Source organism: Temnothorax longispinosus, chromosome 10 (genome assembly GCF_030848805.1).
Source record: "Temnothorax longispinosus isolate EJ_2023e chromosome 10, Tlon_JGU_v1, whole genome shotgun sequence".
NCBI lineage: Eukaryota > Metazoa > Arthropoda > Insecta > Hymenoptera > Formicidae > Temnothorax > Temnothorax longispinosus.
In genome coordinates this window covers 14,855,439-14,869,003 of record NC_092367.1, presented here as the reverse complement: position 1 = coordinate 14,869,003, position 13,565 = coordinate 14,855,439, and the positions used below count along the sequence as shown (strand labels likewise).

The 13,565-nt window shown below is 33.6% G+C and overlaps 2 protein-coding genes across 14 annotated transcripts in view; one reads left to right on the top strand and one right to left on the bottom strand.

Moving 5' to 3' along the window:
* LOC139821146 (aminopeptidase N-like) overlaps positions 1–13,565 on the top strand; it is a 77,909-nt gene that overhangs the window by 61,380 nt on the left and 2,964 nt on the right. For 5 of the 12 annotated variants that reach the window (XM_071791969.1, XM_071791974.1, XM_071791971.1 and 2 more), the window contains 2 exons: positions 12,084–12,176; positions 13,065–13,506. The gene's annotated coding sequence lies outside the window, so the exon portion shown is untranslated. The other 7 variants (XM_071791967.1, XM_071791970.1, XM_071791966.1 and 4 more) reach the window with 5 other exon arrangements.
* Hop (tyrosine-protein kinase hopscotch) lies at positions 3,255–10,654 on the bottom strand. Of its 2 annotated transcripts, none has more exons than XM_071791937.1 (14): positions 10,526–10,654; positions 10,167–10,452; positions 8,282–8,583; positions 7,765–8,124; positions 7,380–7,592; positions 7,023–7,300; positions 6,576–6,903; positions 6,353–6,509; positions 6,161–6,282; positions 5,924–6,077; positions 5,504–5,828; positions 4,848–5,266; positions 4,178–4,506; positions 3,255–3,980 (listed from the first exon to the last, which is right to left on the bottom strand). In XM_071791937.1, exons 2-14 carry the CDS (start codon positions 10,278–10,280, stop codon positions 3,659–3,661), a joined length of 3,423 nt encoding a protein of 1,140 aa, XP_071648038.1. In that variant the 5' UTR covers positions 10,281–10,452; positions 10,526–10,654; the 3' UTR covers positions 3,255–3,658. The 2 variants fall into 2 exon arrangements, with proteins under 2 accessions (XP_071648038.1, XP_071648039.1); XM_071791938.1 differs by having other exon boundaries at positions 4,848–5,260.

Here is a 13,565-nt window from a genome sequence, read left to right as displayed (position 1 = left end):
TAATTTTTCCTCTTTTTTTTTAAGATCCATTTGATTATTTCTCTTTTTTTATTTATCGCGATATTGTAGGGCAAATTATATCGAGAGAAAGTGCGCGCTCTTAACGCGGCAGCGAAAATTTCTCATAAGTGTGAGATTATTGATCGACAAGTCGCATACAGTGTTCGCGTAAACATGGGAAAGAAACCATTTGTGGGATCTGCAAACGGAAATTATCTTCAGTTTAGTTTTTTCTTACGAACGGTTCTTCTCGCGATTATTTCGCTACAGTTTACAAGCAATTTTTTCCGCTTTATAGTATTTTTTTTTATTATTTCGGAAATAGGTGAAGCGGAAATGCCAAGGGGGATAAATTCAACGTAAAAAAAAAACTCGCGCGGTATTAAGGATGTATCACTGGTACAATCTTAGACAAAAGTGCATGAAATTTGAAATACTTGAATTCCTACGCCTAACGCATAGTAAATCTAGATGTAAGATACTCAAGATAGTAGGAGTCTTATTTTTACTCCTACAAAGGTATTTTTTTACTTTACAAATGTTTTTTCCAGTATTATTTGCGATTTTTGTAATTTATGAGCCTAAACTTTTGGCAGTAAAAATGCCCTGATTTCAACTTTATAACGTCAAATTATTAATAAAATTAATAATTAGTTATTAATTATTAATTAATAATTAATTATCATTAATTATTAATTTATTTCTTTAAAACGGTGTACTGAAGACAATTGAAACTTGACAGATAGTTTCATCTATTCGTATACTAGATGTACAAAAAAATTCAAAATATTGGTAGCGTTCCTTCAACATTTTTTTAGCTGTTTTATCCGTCAAAATCGTCTCTTCCCATAAAAATACGTGTAAAATCAGTGAAAATTAAAATCGTTATATCTCAGCAACCGTTTAGTGGATTCGTTTCTACTTTTTTTGTAGCACATCAGGAAGACTAAAAGAACATTCTTACAAATTTTTATCCACTTGGTAGCGCTTTGAAAATAGGTGCAATACATCCTTAAGTAACAGAACATTGTCGACTAGATACGTCTTTTCTGTAACAGCGTCATCAAAAGCAAGATAAGTTTTGTAAGTAAGTTTATATGTGAAATGTTAAAAGTGGATGTTAAACTCAGTAACACCAAAGAAAGCTAAAAAGATATGCATGGATACTATTACAAAAGATGCATTGGAAAGATACGTCGTTAATCCTTCACTAGCAGATTCCTTGATTTTCTACTTTTTAGAATAAAACTCTTAGACTTATTGTTAGATAATAGTTTCGTTTTTTTAAACTTTAGTCATCTAAGAATGTGAAAATAAAGTTTACTCTTCAAACCTTTTATTGGAGTAACATTGGGGTTCAGTACTTTGTTATATTTTTGAAATAAGATTGCATTATAGACCGAGAGCTGGCTACGAAAATACCAACGTCATTTCTTTAAAGAAATTTTCAACCTCAAACAATTGTGGCAATGTTGCAAATTAAGAAAAGGTAAGTCTGGCTGCTGGCCGCTGGTGCGTTTAGGGGGGGCGTACGGCCTTAGGTGTAAAATATCGAGGGTAAAAAACGTCATATCTGTAAGGCTAAAAATTTTTTTGCTTGTACTATATAATATTGTAAAGTACTTGCAAATGTTGCCAGACCTGTAGGTGGGGTCTAAAGTATTGCCAGATTAGGGTATAACTGCTTAAGACTTGATAACATTTACGTCATTTTTGTAAAGTTGAATTTTTTTTGCTTATTGTATACGTGTTTAATAATCTGTATATGAAATGACAGACAAAAATCTCGGGTCTACACCGTGCCAGACGTCGCCGAAAATCTCAGTATCTATGGAATGTACTGTAAATTGCAGGCAGCAACAATTAATTTTATCACTTAAATTTTTCACGTATTAAATTTAAAATGTTTTCTGCTAATAACAATAATATTTACGAACATTTTTTACGGGGGGAGGAGCACACAAAAATTTCAGTTCTAAAACCTTGACAGACTCCGACAAACAGCTCTTTACCGGGGCGATAAAATACACACATATGGGAGCTATTCTTTACGAGTAGATATACAGAATTTATAGAAAGCGATGTAACATAGACTTATCAAGACACGTGTTAAAACATGTTTTGAGAGTCAAAGTGGCGACAAAGACAGTGATGATAACATCGATCATGATGATGATGAAAATGAACCTAATAATAGCGATGACGGTAATGACTGCGAAGCACTTGATGATTTATATGAAGATTATAGCGAAACAGATGATTAAAAATTGTTTAACCATTTTTTTACTTAAATATAAAATAAAATTAAAAATTTCCATTTTTGTAATAAAACAAAAAGAATTTATTATTTTTATTAACAGAACATTTCAAATTTAAAACATATGTAAAAAAAGTTGAACATTTATATCCTACGATTTGTTTGTTGGAGTCTGCCAAGGTTTTAGAACTGAAATTTTTGTGTGCCCCTCCCCCCGTAAAAAATGTTTGTAAATATTATTGTTATTAGCAGAAAACATTTTAAATTTAATACGTGAAAAATTTAAGTGATAAAATTAATTGTTGCTGCCTGCAATTTACAGTACATTCCATAGATACTGAGATTTTCGGCGACGTCTGGCACGGTGTTAGACCCGAGATTTTTGTCTGTCATTTCATATACAGATTATTAAACACGTATACAATAAGCAAAAAAAATTTCAACTTTACAGAAATGACGTGAATGTTATCAAATCTTAAGCAGTTATACCCTGATCTGGCAATACTTTGGACCCCACCTACAGGTCTGGCAACATTTGCAAGTACTTTACAATATTATATAGTACAAGCAAAAAAAATTTTAGCCTTACAACTATGACGTTTTTTACCCTCGATATTTTACACCTAAGGCCGTACGCCCCCCCTAAACGCACCAGCGGTCACCAGCCAGACTTTTCTTAATTTGCAACATTGCCACAATCGTTTGAGGTTGAAAAGTTCCTTAAAGAAATGACGTTGGTATTTTCGTAGCCAGCTCTCGGTCTATTACGTAATTGTGGAAAAATATCCAAGCGGTGTAAAAGGGTGACATGTGATTCCGCACGAGTGCAATCGACTCGTGGTCAGCGGGTTCGGGATTCGGTCCTGACTTTCATGTCAGGACTGTGTATATATCCTCGATTTAAGTATAGGATGTGGATTAGGAAGTTGAAAATTATATATAAAATTAATGTGAGAATAGAATTATAAACTTGTTTGGGGACAAACTAACACTGATATAATACTAATACTTAAGCAGTATATTTCACACATGTACATGATAAAATGGCGAAAATGTCTTCGACTAGATAGATCCTTTCTATACAAGATACGAAGATCAGAAAGATTGTGAATTCTTCAATGACAGATTCTTTGACTTCCTTTTTTTTCTAAAATTTTTATAGAACAGTATTTTTTTCTAAAATTTATCCATCTAAAAATATAAAAATAGAATTGACCTATGTGTATAATTTTCTATACTACAGAAACCTTATAAAGGAATAAAAATGGCTTTTCTTGCGAAAAATAAGCTAATTGTAGACTCTTCAAAGAATCTTCCATTGATCATGAGAAATCATGATTGTGATATGTCATATATTTTTAAAATAACAACAGACAGATTTGTGTGGAATCACGAAGTATTCTAATAATTACAGAGTAGTTGCTCGATGTCTTCGCGTAGAGTAGCGAAAATTGGTCTCTCATGGCTGTTCAGCTGCCAGCATGATAACATCAGTTTTCTATGAATTTCTTGTGGACAGTTGTCTGGGCATGGAAGACGGTGGCCACGTTCCAGTGCGTTTAGTAGGTCGGTTATAGTCGTCATTGAGATTTCTTTCTCACTCACTCTGATTGACAACTGTGGGTCGACGCCGTAACTGAAAACCTCGTACATCGTCACGCCGAACGACCACACGTCTGAACGTGTTGAGAATTTGTTATGCCTTAAGCTCTCCGGTGCGTACCTGAGAAAAATCATTTATTTCTTTTGATGCGTATATTATATAGCAACGCGAAAAGTAATCCAATCTTAAGGCTTAATAAAAGTTAACGAGAAGAAAATGAAAAATATTACATTATTTTCAAATGTAAAAAATTACTTGATTTTATTGTCTAAATATAAAAAAATGGAGATTAATATACATATTTTTGTAATATTTACCATTTAATTGGTATATTACGAAGGGTTTTGAAAACATAATAATCACTCGCCGCTATTACTTGCGCGAGGCCAAAATCACTGATTTTTACTCGATCCTCATTCGCTACTAGAATATTTCTCGCTGCTAGATCTCGATGAACGATGTTCATACTACCGAGATACTCCATGCCCGCGACTATGTCTAGGGCGAAGCCTAACAGTGTTTTGTATGCGAGACTAAATCGATGCGAGCTTAGATAACTCAGCAACGAGCCAAATTGAATAAACTCCATCACCAGGATTCGGTCCACTGAGCACAAAATCTTCACGATATTTGGATGTTTGAGTCTCTAAAAATAAACAAGAAAAAACAGAGTTAATGTACTACTGCATTTAACTAACATGCAATTAATTAGTATATGTTAATTTTAAGCACAGTGAGAAATAGAAACATTTTGTTTCTTATTGTTATTAAATCTTTTCACGTTATACGTATTAATATATATTAATACGTATAACAATGTCGTTAACAAGAAATATACTAGCTAAATATAGTAAACATATACCATATATTAAAGTTATGCTACTTAAATATTGCAATGGCAACAGATAAGATTTAAAAAATTCTTGATACAAGAGTTTTGTATAACAATTTTTAAAGAAACAACTGATTCTTAAAACAATAATTCACCTCCATGATTTTAATTTCCCTCTCGAAGTCAAGCACATTTTCCGAGTCCTCCTGCGTCTTGAGCTTCTTGACGGCTACATCCTGTTCCGAGTCAACTTCTTTACCGTTACGCCTCCTAAGCGTACCCTTATACACTTCGCCGTAAAAGCCTTCACCTATCCGTCCTAGCAGGATCACATCCAAATTTTCATTTATCTCATAGGTGCGCTGCCATTGGGAGTTATCTTTGCTGTTGAAAGTCTTGTCGTTGATTTTGCTTTTGTTGGTTTTGCTCGAGCTATCTTCGCGGCTCGGACCACAATCGCTACCGTTACCCGCAACCGGCATCTTGTACAATTCGTTGTTTAGCCAACGTAGATAAAACGATAGTTCGTCACTGCTGCTGTCTTGATTCTGATAGCTGATCAGCTGTTCTGTAGCTTTTAAAGAAATTAAAGTTAATCCATGTCTCTTGTATCAGTTGTTACAATTAAGTTTTGTTATTTGTAAACTAAACATATATACTGTGTTATAATGAAGAAATTGAGATAATTCATGATTTTTTTAATGTCTAAAGGTGCGACAACTCGATTACACACGTCTATATAAGTAGCATCAAAATTGATCAAGAATAATACAAATTATTTTTGTAATTAAAAAGGTTTAAATCGACTTACCGTTATCGTCGAAAGGAATACTGGTGTAATCAGTGACCAAACTTGTTTGTGATTCACTATTTGATTTGCTCTCTTCTGTAAAAATACTGCCATTTTCATCGTTATTTCCATCGGCTTCTTTGAACAGCTTAGGGCATATAGTAGCGTAAGTATGAGTTCTACGAGCATTATATACTTCATATAGAATCTGATTAATATCTCGCATGATAGCCTGAGGCTGTTTCCTTGATATAGAATTATTTTTGCCCCAGCATTCCAACATTAATTTATAGATTTCGTTTGGACAATCCTTAGGAGGAGGTAATCGGTTTCCACATTTATAAAACTGTAATACAACACCATTTAATCATGTTAGTCAGAGTTTAATAAAAAGATCAAATCTATCAAAGTAAAGAAATCACATAATTGTAAAAAATGTACCATTTTAACAGTATGAGTTTTATGATATTTGGGTGGGGAAGCTCCTCTGGAAAATATCTCCCAAATGGTTGTCGCCAGCGCCCATATATCTGCTTGGAGACTGTATTTTGCGGATGTTAAATCCGTGTAACATTCTGGCGGTATCCAATATATGCTGTGCAAAAGAAAGAATCCTTGTATTACACATAAAAAGAAAACAATGAATATAATTAAACGAAACGTTATTTCTTTACTTACTCGTCCTCGGTATAAGTGAACAGACCAGGATCTCCCAACTTGACAATGAAGCTGTTATCCGTATGCAAATGTACGAGAACGTTTCGGCATCTTATATTTCCATGAATTACACCATTCTCCTCCTATACATTTTTACATGTTAAAAATATTATGTAACACTAAAATATAACGCAGATATTTGAAGGAATTTACCAGATGCCATAGGGCTGTTGCCAGACAGACAGTGGCTTCCACCATATCGACCGTTAGCACAGATTTGCTATTGCTGCACAGGTACTTGTCCAATGGGCCCAAGTTTACCAGTTCGAGGAGCATTCCGATCGTCGGAGCCACAGTTATGCCGTACAATCTGAAAGCGAAAAGTGGAACGTAAAATATTTCCACGCTACATCTTTCTAAGATTTCTGATATTCACCTAACTAGAGCTCCCGATCGCAATTGGCTCCACTTGCCGACCAACTCCAAAAATTCTTTGGTATAATTATTCTCCTCCGTCTTGAGTATCTTCATTATAACTTCGAGCTTCTTGCCCTTAGCAACTCGCCATATAGCTCGATGCAAATTCGTCATTGTTGTTGTACGAGTCAAATCCTCGTCGCTCTTTGCGATCGCTTTGTATACCTGCAACTCATTCCATGGTACGCATCGCGGTCCACCTTGTAATAAAGTGGTGATTATCTCTTCATCTGCCGCTACTTCGTTCACGACGTTTTCCGAAGCGCAAAGTAATAATTTTGACTTGTCTAGAAAATAAACAATCTCTATATATAAATGGAAAACTAAAATATGGACATTTTCTTTTGTTTTCCTCTCTCTAAAACATTACATATATCAATTCATATGTAACTATTAATATATGTACCGTATTCCGAAAATCCTAAGCATTTTCCTAAGTATATTGATTCATTGGGATTTTGGAACGAAGAAATTAAATGCCTCAGAGATTCGTACACCCGAGCGCTGTTTGTCATTGCAAATTTGTCAGGTTTAGTTTCCATCACTCTTTGCGAAGATATAGTTCCATCTTTGTTGTAAACGTCAATATAGTACACGCCGTACTCGGTTTCACTTTCGCGCAGTATGTAACTTCCTGGCTCGTTGGCACATTTTTCCTTGAGTTTCGTGTACGAGAAGTCTTTCCTGAAATGTTTTTTACAGACTCTTTGTAAATAAAACAAGCAGAATATAATCTTGTGTCGTCTTGCGGAAATTATCTTACCCAACCGGTCCATGGCACCTTAACTTTTGTAATCTTTCTAAAGAAGGCGTAATAATGCTACTGTCACCACTGCAAAGATTAAAATTCCATTTGACAGATAAGCGATAATATCCGTCTAGTGCGGATACAAAAGACAACAGAATCGTTTTTGTGTCAAATTGTACGCACAATGGTATGCCCGTCCTCCTCCCAATCAACACAGTATTGTTCTTTCTAAAGGATTGAAAATGTGATAGATATAAATATAGATATTCATTACTTCTAAATACATTTAATTTATATATAGGCATTTATATATAAAAATTATTTTAAAATTTGTCGTAAGACTGTGCATCAGGAAAGAAAGCTAATATGTTGAAATATGTTATTATATGTTTGTTATTACCCTATGGAAAGAGTGGAAATGTCCTCTATCCTGCAAATCGTTTTCCATGTACCCATGTCAATCTCACAGTATTTCACTTGCTCTATGGTAACTCTAAGTAAGACTTTAGCTCTTAGATTAGGAACATCTTTATCCATTAACGTTGTATATTCTTCATATGGATAATTCGGAGCCATGCGTTCAAATTGCTTCAAATACTGCTCCTTGACGTATGCAGCGTCGTACCCAGATAACTTCGTAAGTGCATTGTGAATAGGTTTCCTAATAAAAAAGGCGTGCCTCTTTATGCATTCCTTAGGTATATATTTCTTATATTCCGATTCTACAATTTCTCGTGGGAGTTCTTCTTCGAGCATTACCCTGCAACGAATAAAATGCCATAAAGTTACATCATATAATGCTCAGCAATTACATTAAACAAAGTCTACGGCAAATTTGTTCGCTTTAAAAGATTATTTATAAAATAAAATATAATCGTTTATTCTTTTATCAGAAGAAGATGAGTTGTGTACCTTACCTGTACATATCGCTAACTCCTAGGCCAATCAATTCATGTTTATGTTTCTCATAAACTATGTCAGGTACTTTATTATCCAACACGTCCTTGCGGACTTGTTCAAAGTAATAATTATATGCATTTAAATCTATTTCTCTCAGTCTGTCCATACTGGATGGCTTGAATCTTAAGCGAAAGTTGAATCTGTACTTCTCCGAGTCCTCTTCCAATATGTGACCACATGGGAACCATAGTTTCGTAGAATAACTTTGCAATGCGAACAGGTGTCTTGCTAAAGGACTTATATTGAAAGCATTGCATATCTAGAAGTTGAATAAAATTTTGATTTTTCGAGAAATATTCAGATGCTTTGCACGGAAGGATAATGAAAATTTATTCAAATATGACAAATACGATAAATCGGATAAACAATGCAAAAATAAATTTTAATAGCATTTTGAAGAAACAACGAAAGATATGTAAATCAAATATTTCATAAATTAAATAATTAAATACATAGATGCTTCATAGATTTATAACAAGAGTTAATTATTCTACAAATCTCAATGAATAAATTTTTAATCCTACTACCTATGTTAAATACAGAGCGAATCTCTTTTCTATATTTAAATTCTACATATTTTTTATATTTATTTTATACCGAGACGAATCGCTGTACAAATCGATTTATCATACTCTTGCGTATATTACTTAACACTAGAACAACCAGCGTCAAACATATACTTAATTTTACATATCTGACAATTTGATAGGTATTTGAAATACGTTTTATTTGTTATTAATTGTAATTCTTTAATATTTAAATAATTAACAAACATACCTCTCAGTTACAAAGATTTTTACTATTTCACACTTATTCTTTTCTTGTTAAGTTAAAGTTAAAGCATGAATAATAAGTGTAGATAAGACAAAAATTATTTTTATCAAGTAAATAGAAAATGTGCTAATATAAGGTCAGGCTGGATTTTTGTGGCTAATAATATTTTTCGCATAAATTTATGTACATTTTTTGCTTCACAAACTACACTGCCCTTACTGTCGGTCTCGAAATGTCTGAAACTGAAGCTAGAATAGTACAATCAGATAATTAAATTGACAAATCAATTTAACACCGATATTAATATGCATATTTCGAATCACTGCAAGAATATATTGCACAAAATATTACGCCAGGGTTCAAACCTAGATCTCTCTACTATCTGGGAAGATGTCTTTACTAATTCAACCACTGAAGCATGTGATGGTATTAATCGCAACAATCTATAAATATTAAGGAGAACATTTTTTAAGGCAAATGCATATAAAATCATATGTTAAGTGAGTCATTAAGTGAGACTGTTACGATAAGTAAATAGAAAATGTGCCAATATACAATTAGGCCTGGATCTCTTGTTTAATATTTTAGTTATTTTTATGTACTAGGCAGGATGGAATTTTTCAAAGAACTATTTATCAAAAATCTTAATATAAGAGAATTTTATATTGTTGTAATTTTTTATAAACAAAATTGCAACACAAACTATGAAATTATTAAGCCTGTTATTTTGGTGGATTAGGTATTGTACGTACAAAACTTCGAAATTGAATGGTCGATGGAAAATAAATCGGCATATATAATAATTTTTTTAGCTCGACAAAAATAAACATAAATTCCAACAAAAGCACCTTAACAATTTCTGTAATTTAAAACAAGAGATCCATCATTTTGACGGTTGGTTGTTCTAGTGTAAAGATAATAGTTTCGTATAATTAACAAATAACGTGACAAAACTTTGATATGAAAATCGTCAAATCAGAAGCATTCGTACGTGTTTGCTATAAGAATATATATACGATAACATTCCATTCTGCTTTATTTAACTGAAAGAAAGAGAATTGCCCGCACCTTTATACACAGGTATTCGATGGTTTCACCAACAATAAATGCAAATTTCAACGGCTTATCCCTGCTGGCCATATAAATGTACACATAATGTGACAGCCGTGGATCGTCATCCATATTAATTTACAAATCGTCGATCTTGCCAGAAATATTACATCTTATTACAGCAACCCTCAAGATCCAACGCACGCCAATTTGTTTTCTGTTTACCATGTGTGACGAATATAGCGAATTCGATCACCTGCATTACTCTGCACTTGTGCAGAATAAAGATTATTACACCAGACACCTAGAGTTATTCAATAATAAAAATATAATGCACACATAATAACCGATAAAATATTCAATATTAATATTGTTACCTCTTTGGAATGCGTGTTCGAAGCTATTCTATCGGTCAAAACACTTTAATTGAGCTCTTCTATTTGGATACTTCTTACCAGCTTCTTTACATAGAATCCTTTACAATTACAGATTGGAGTAGTAGTATGTATATACATACAATACACTGAGTGCGCCTAGGAGCACGACGAGCACGACCGTTCACTGAGCGGCTAAATAGCAAAGTGTGATTGGTTGGATCCAAAAGTAAGAACCAATCACGTTCTATTGCTACTCAGCAGCTCAGTGAGCGGTTGGCGGTTGCGCTGGTTGTGCACCTGGATGCACCCACTGCGTCTCATTAGGGCTCATGCACAATGCTGCGTTCAGCGGGAAAAACAGCTCAATGAGCGGCATAAAGCGGAGAGCACACACTTTTGCATAACGCATAATGCGTAAGCATAAAAAAATTGATTGGTCCATACACATGTGCATAAGAAAATAGAAAGAATAGAAATAGAAAAGAAAATAGAAAAGAAAATAGAAAATAGAAATAGAAAAGAAAATAGAAAAATAGAAAATAGTAAGAATCGACTATGGGTGCTTTCCAACAAGGAACACAGGCGACACTGTGTGGCACAGTGTCAGATGGTGTCAGACACAGTGCTTTCCAACAACAACACAGCGAAGCACATCTCGACACAGCATCGGTGTAGAGTTCGACACAGTGTTCGCACAGTGTCTCACTGTGTCACCTTGCTGGAAAACAGCCTATGAATACCGGCCTTAATCCTTAAAGGCTACACCTTAAGTCTCAAACACTTGACTCTTTAAAAATTGATGTTTTTTTGGACAAATTAATGTTAATTATTGGCATTTTTCTAATTTTATTATATTCTTCAGACTTCTTTCTACTCCTATTTCATTTATGCTAGGTCTACAATGCGAGTCGTAAAGTCGTGAGTTGTAAGAATTGACCAATCACAGTCGATTATTCTCCTCAAATTCGATTGTGATTGGTCAATTCTTACGACTCACGACTTTGCGACTCGCATTGTAGACCTAGCATTATAATTCTTTAAGATTTGGTTGATTAGACTCAGTTTTAAGGGCCTCGCACACAAAATTCACAAAATTGCATATGCTGCATATGCATAGCATAAGACCGCTAAACCAATGAGGATCTTATGTAAATTAATATGGCGACTTTATGCTGGATGCTCATTGGTTTAAGGCCATCGCACACAAAATTGCATAGGGTGCATAAGCATAGCATAAGACCGCTGGACCAATGAGCATTTTATGTAAATCAATATGGCGACTTTATGCTGGATGCCCATTGGTTTAGCGATCTTATGTTACGCTTATGCTAAGCTATGCAATTTTGTGTGCTTTAGCCGTCTTATGCTATGCATATGTATAGCCTATGCAATTTTGTGTGCAAGACCCTTTATACGTGATCAAAGGTCCATATGCTCATATGCGAGATCCATATATGGACCATGTATTAAGGGTTAATGTAAACAAAAGAAGAAAATATCAAAGTTTTTAAAAAAGCTATAAAATATTATGTATTTTACACCACTTCTTTCCTTACAGCGATGGAGGATGTTTGGTAGCGACAGTGGAGGATTTGTGGAAGATTGACGGAGGTTTAGCGGAAACGGCGAAGGATTGGCGGAAGCGGCGAAGGTTTTAGAAATTTAATTACAATCTTACTCTTAATGTAAATAAATTAAGAAAAATAAAATAAAAGTTTTTAAAAAAGAGCTATAAAGTATTATTTATATTACTCATTCTTTCTACCTCTTCCCTTTCTGATATTTAAATTCTTTTTTTTCATTCTATATTGATTTCTGAAACACTTGAATACTTCCTTTCAAAATTTTTTACTTTTGGGGTCTAAAATCTTAAATTCTTGGACATTTGGAAAACTTCTTGAAAGTTGAAAAAATTCTTTATGTTGATAAAATCTTGAAAATTGACAAAATTCTTTATGTTGATAAAAATTTTGAAATTTGACAAAATTTTTTATGTTGATAAAATTTTTGAAAGTTGACAAAATTCTTTCTTGATAAAATTTACAAAATTTTTAAAAATTGATAAAATTCTGTGTTAATAAAATTTTTGGATTTTGACAAAATTCGTTATGTTGATGAAATTCTTACAAGTTGGCGAAATGTTTTATGTTGATATGGATAAAATTCTTGACAAAATTCTTTATGTTGATAAAATTCTTGGAATTTGATCGGCGAAACAGTTAAAAATGTGTATCCATTTTATTATTAAAGCCGTTTTCTAGTATGTAAGTACATTTTACAATAAAGTATTTGCAAAAAGTGCATGATGTAATGTTCAAAAAAATATTTAACTTTGGCTTAAAATAAAACAGCATAGCAGAGTATAACATTTCTGTTTCTACTCTCAACAAAATAATAATTACATATAATAAAATAAGCATATAATATATAAGCAATAACTAGTGTTTCTTAACTTCTCGTGTCCTACTCGCTATGAGTGGTAAGCTTGTACCATGAGTGGTATTTTTGTCCTCATTTAAAAAATTGTTTAAAATCACAGGTTGGCCGCAACACACCTCATGCCGAATAAAGCCAGTCGAATGTTTCCATGTTGGGACGAGCCAGCGATAAAACTTTAATCACTTCATGATCTCCGTGATGTATCATCAGAATTACATGGTATTGTCAAATTGGCCGATCCGAGAGCGGTACAGCGTAGACAATAACATGATATGGACACATTTGACCGTACTTTTACAATGTCAGCTTATCTCGTGGGAATTGTGATATTGTATCTAATTTCGTTCGCATTGGAAACGTGGACCAGTCTGTTAATGCGTGGTGCAAATCGTCTTTGACATGCTTAGTATTGCCGAACAGATCACGCCGCTCTTGGAGGAGTATACCGATAGAACCAAAGGAGTACCGAAAATAAATCACGTGATGGTACCAAATTATCCGATCGACGGCATGGAAAATTGGGGAATCCCCATCATTTACGAGTAATATTCATAACAAAAGAGATTTACTAATATGTTTACTAATATATTTACTAATAGAA

Coding starts and splice junctions, on each gene's coding strand:
- Hop (XM_071791937.1), bottom strand. CDS start 10,280: ATGGATGACGATCCACGGCTGTCACATTATGTGTACATTTATATGGCC. Junction 7,593..7,764: donor ATTTCCACTCTTTCCATAGG/GTAATAACAAAC, acceptor TCAATCCTTTAG/AAAGAACAATACTGTGTTGA. Junction 4,507..4,847: donor GGGAAATTAAAATCATGGAG/GTGAATTATTGT, acceptor GTTTATTTTTAG/AGACTCAAACATCCAAATAT.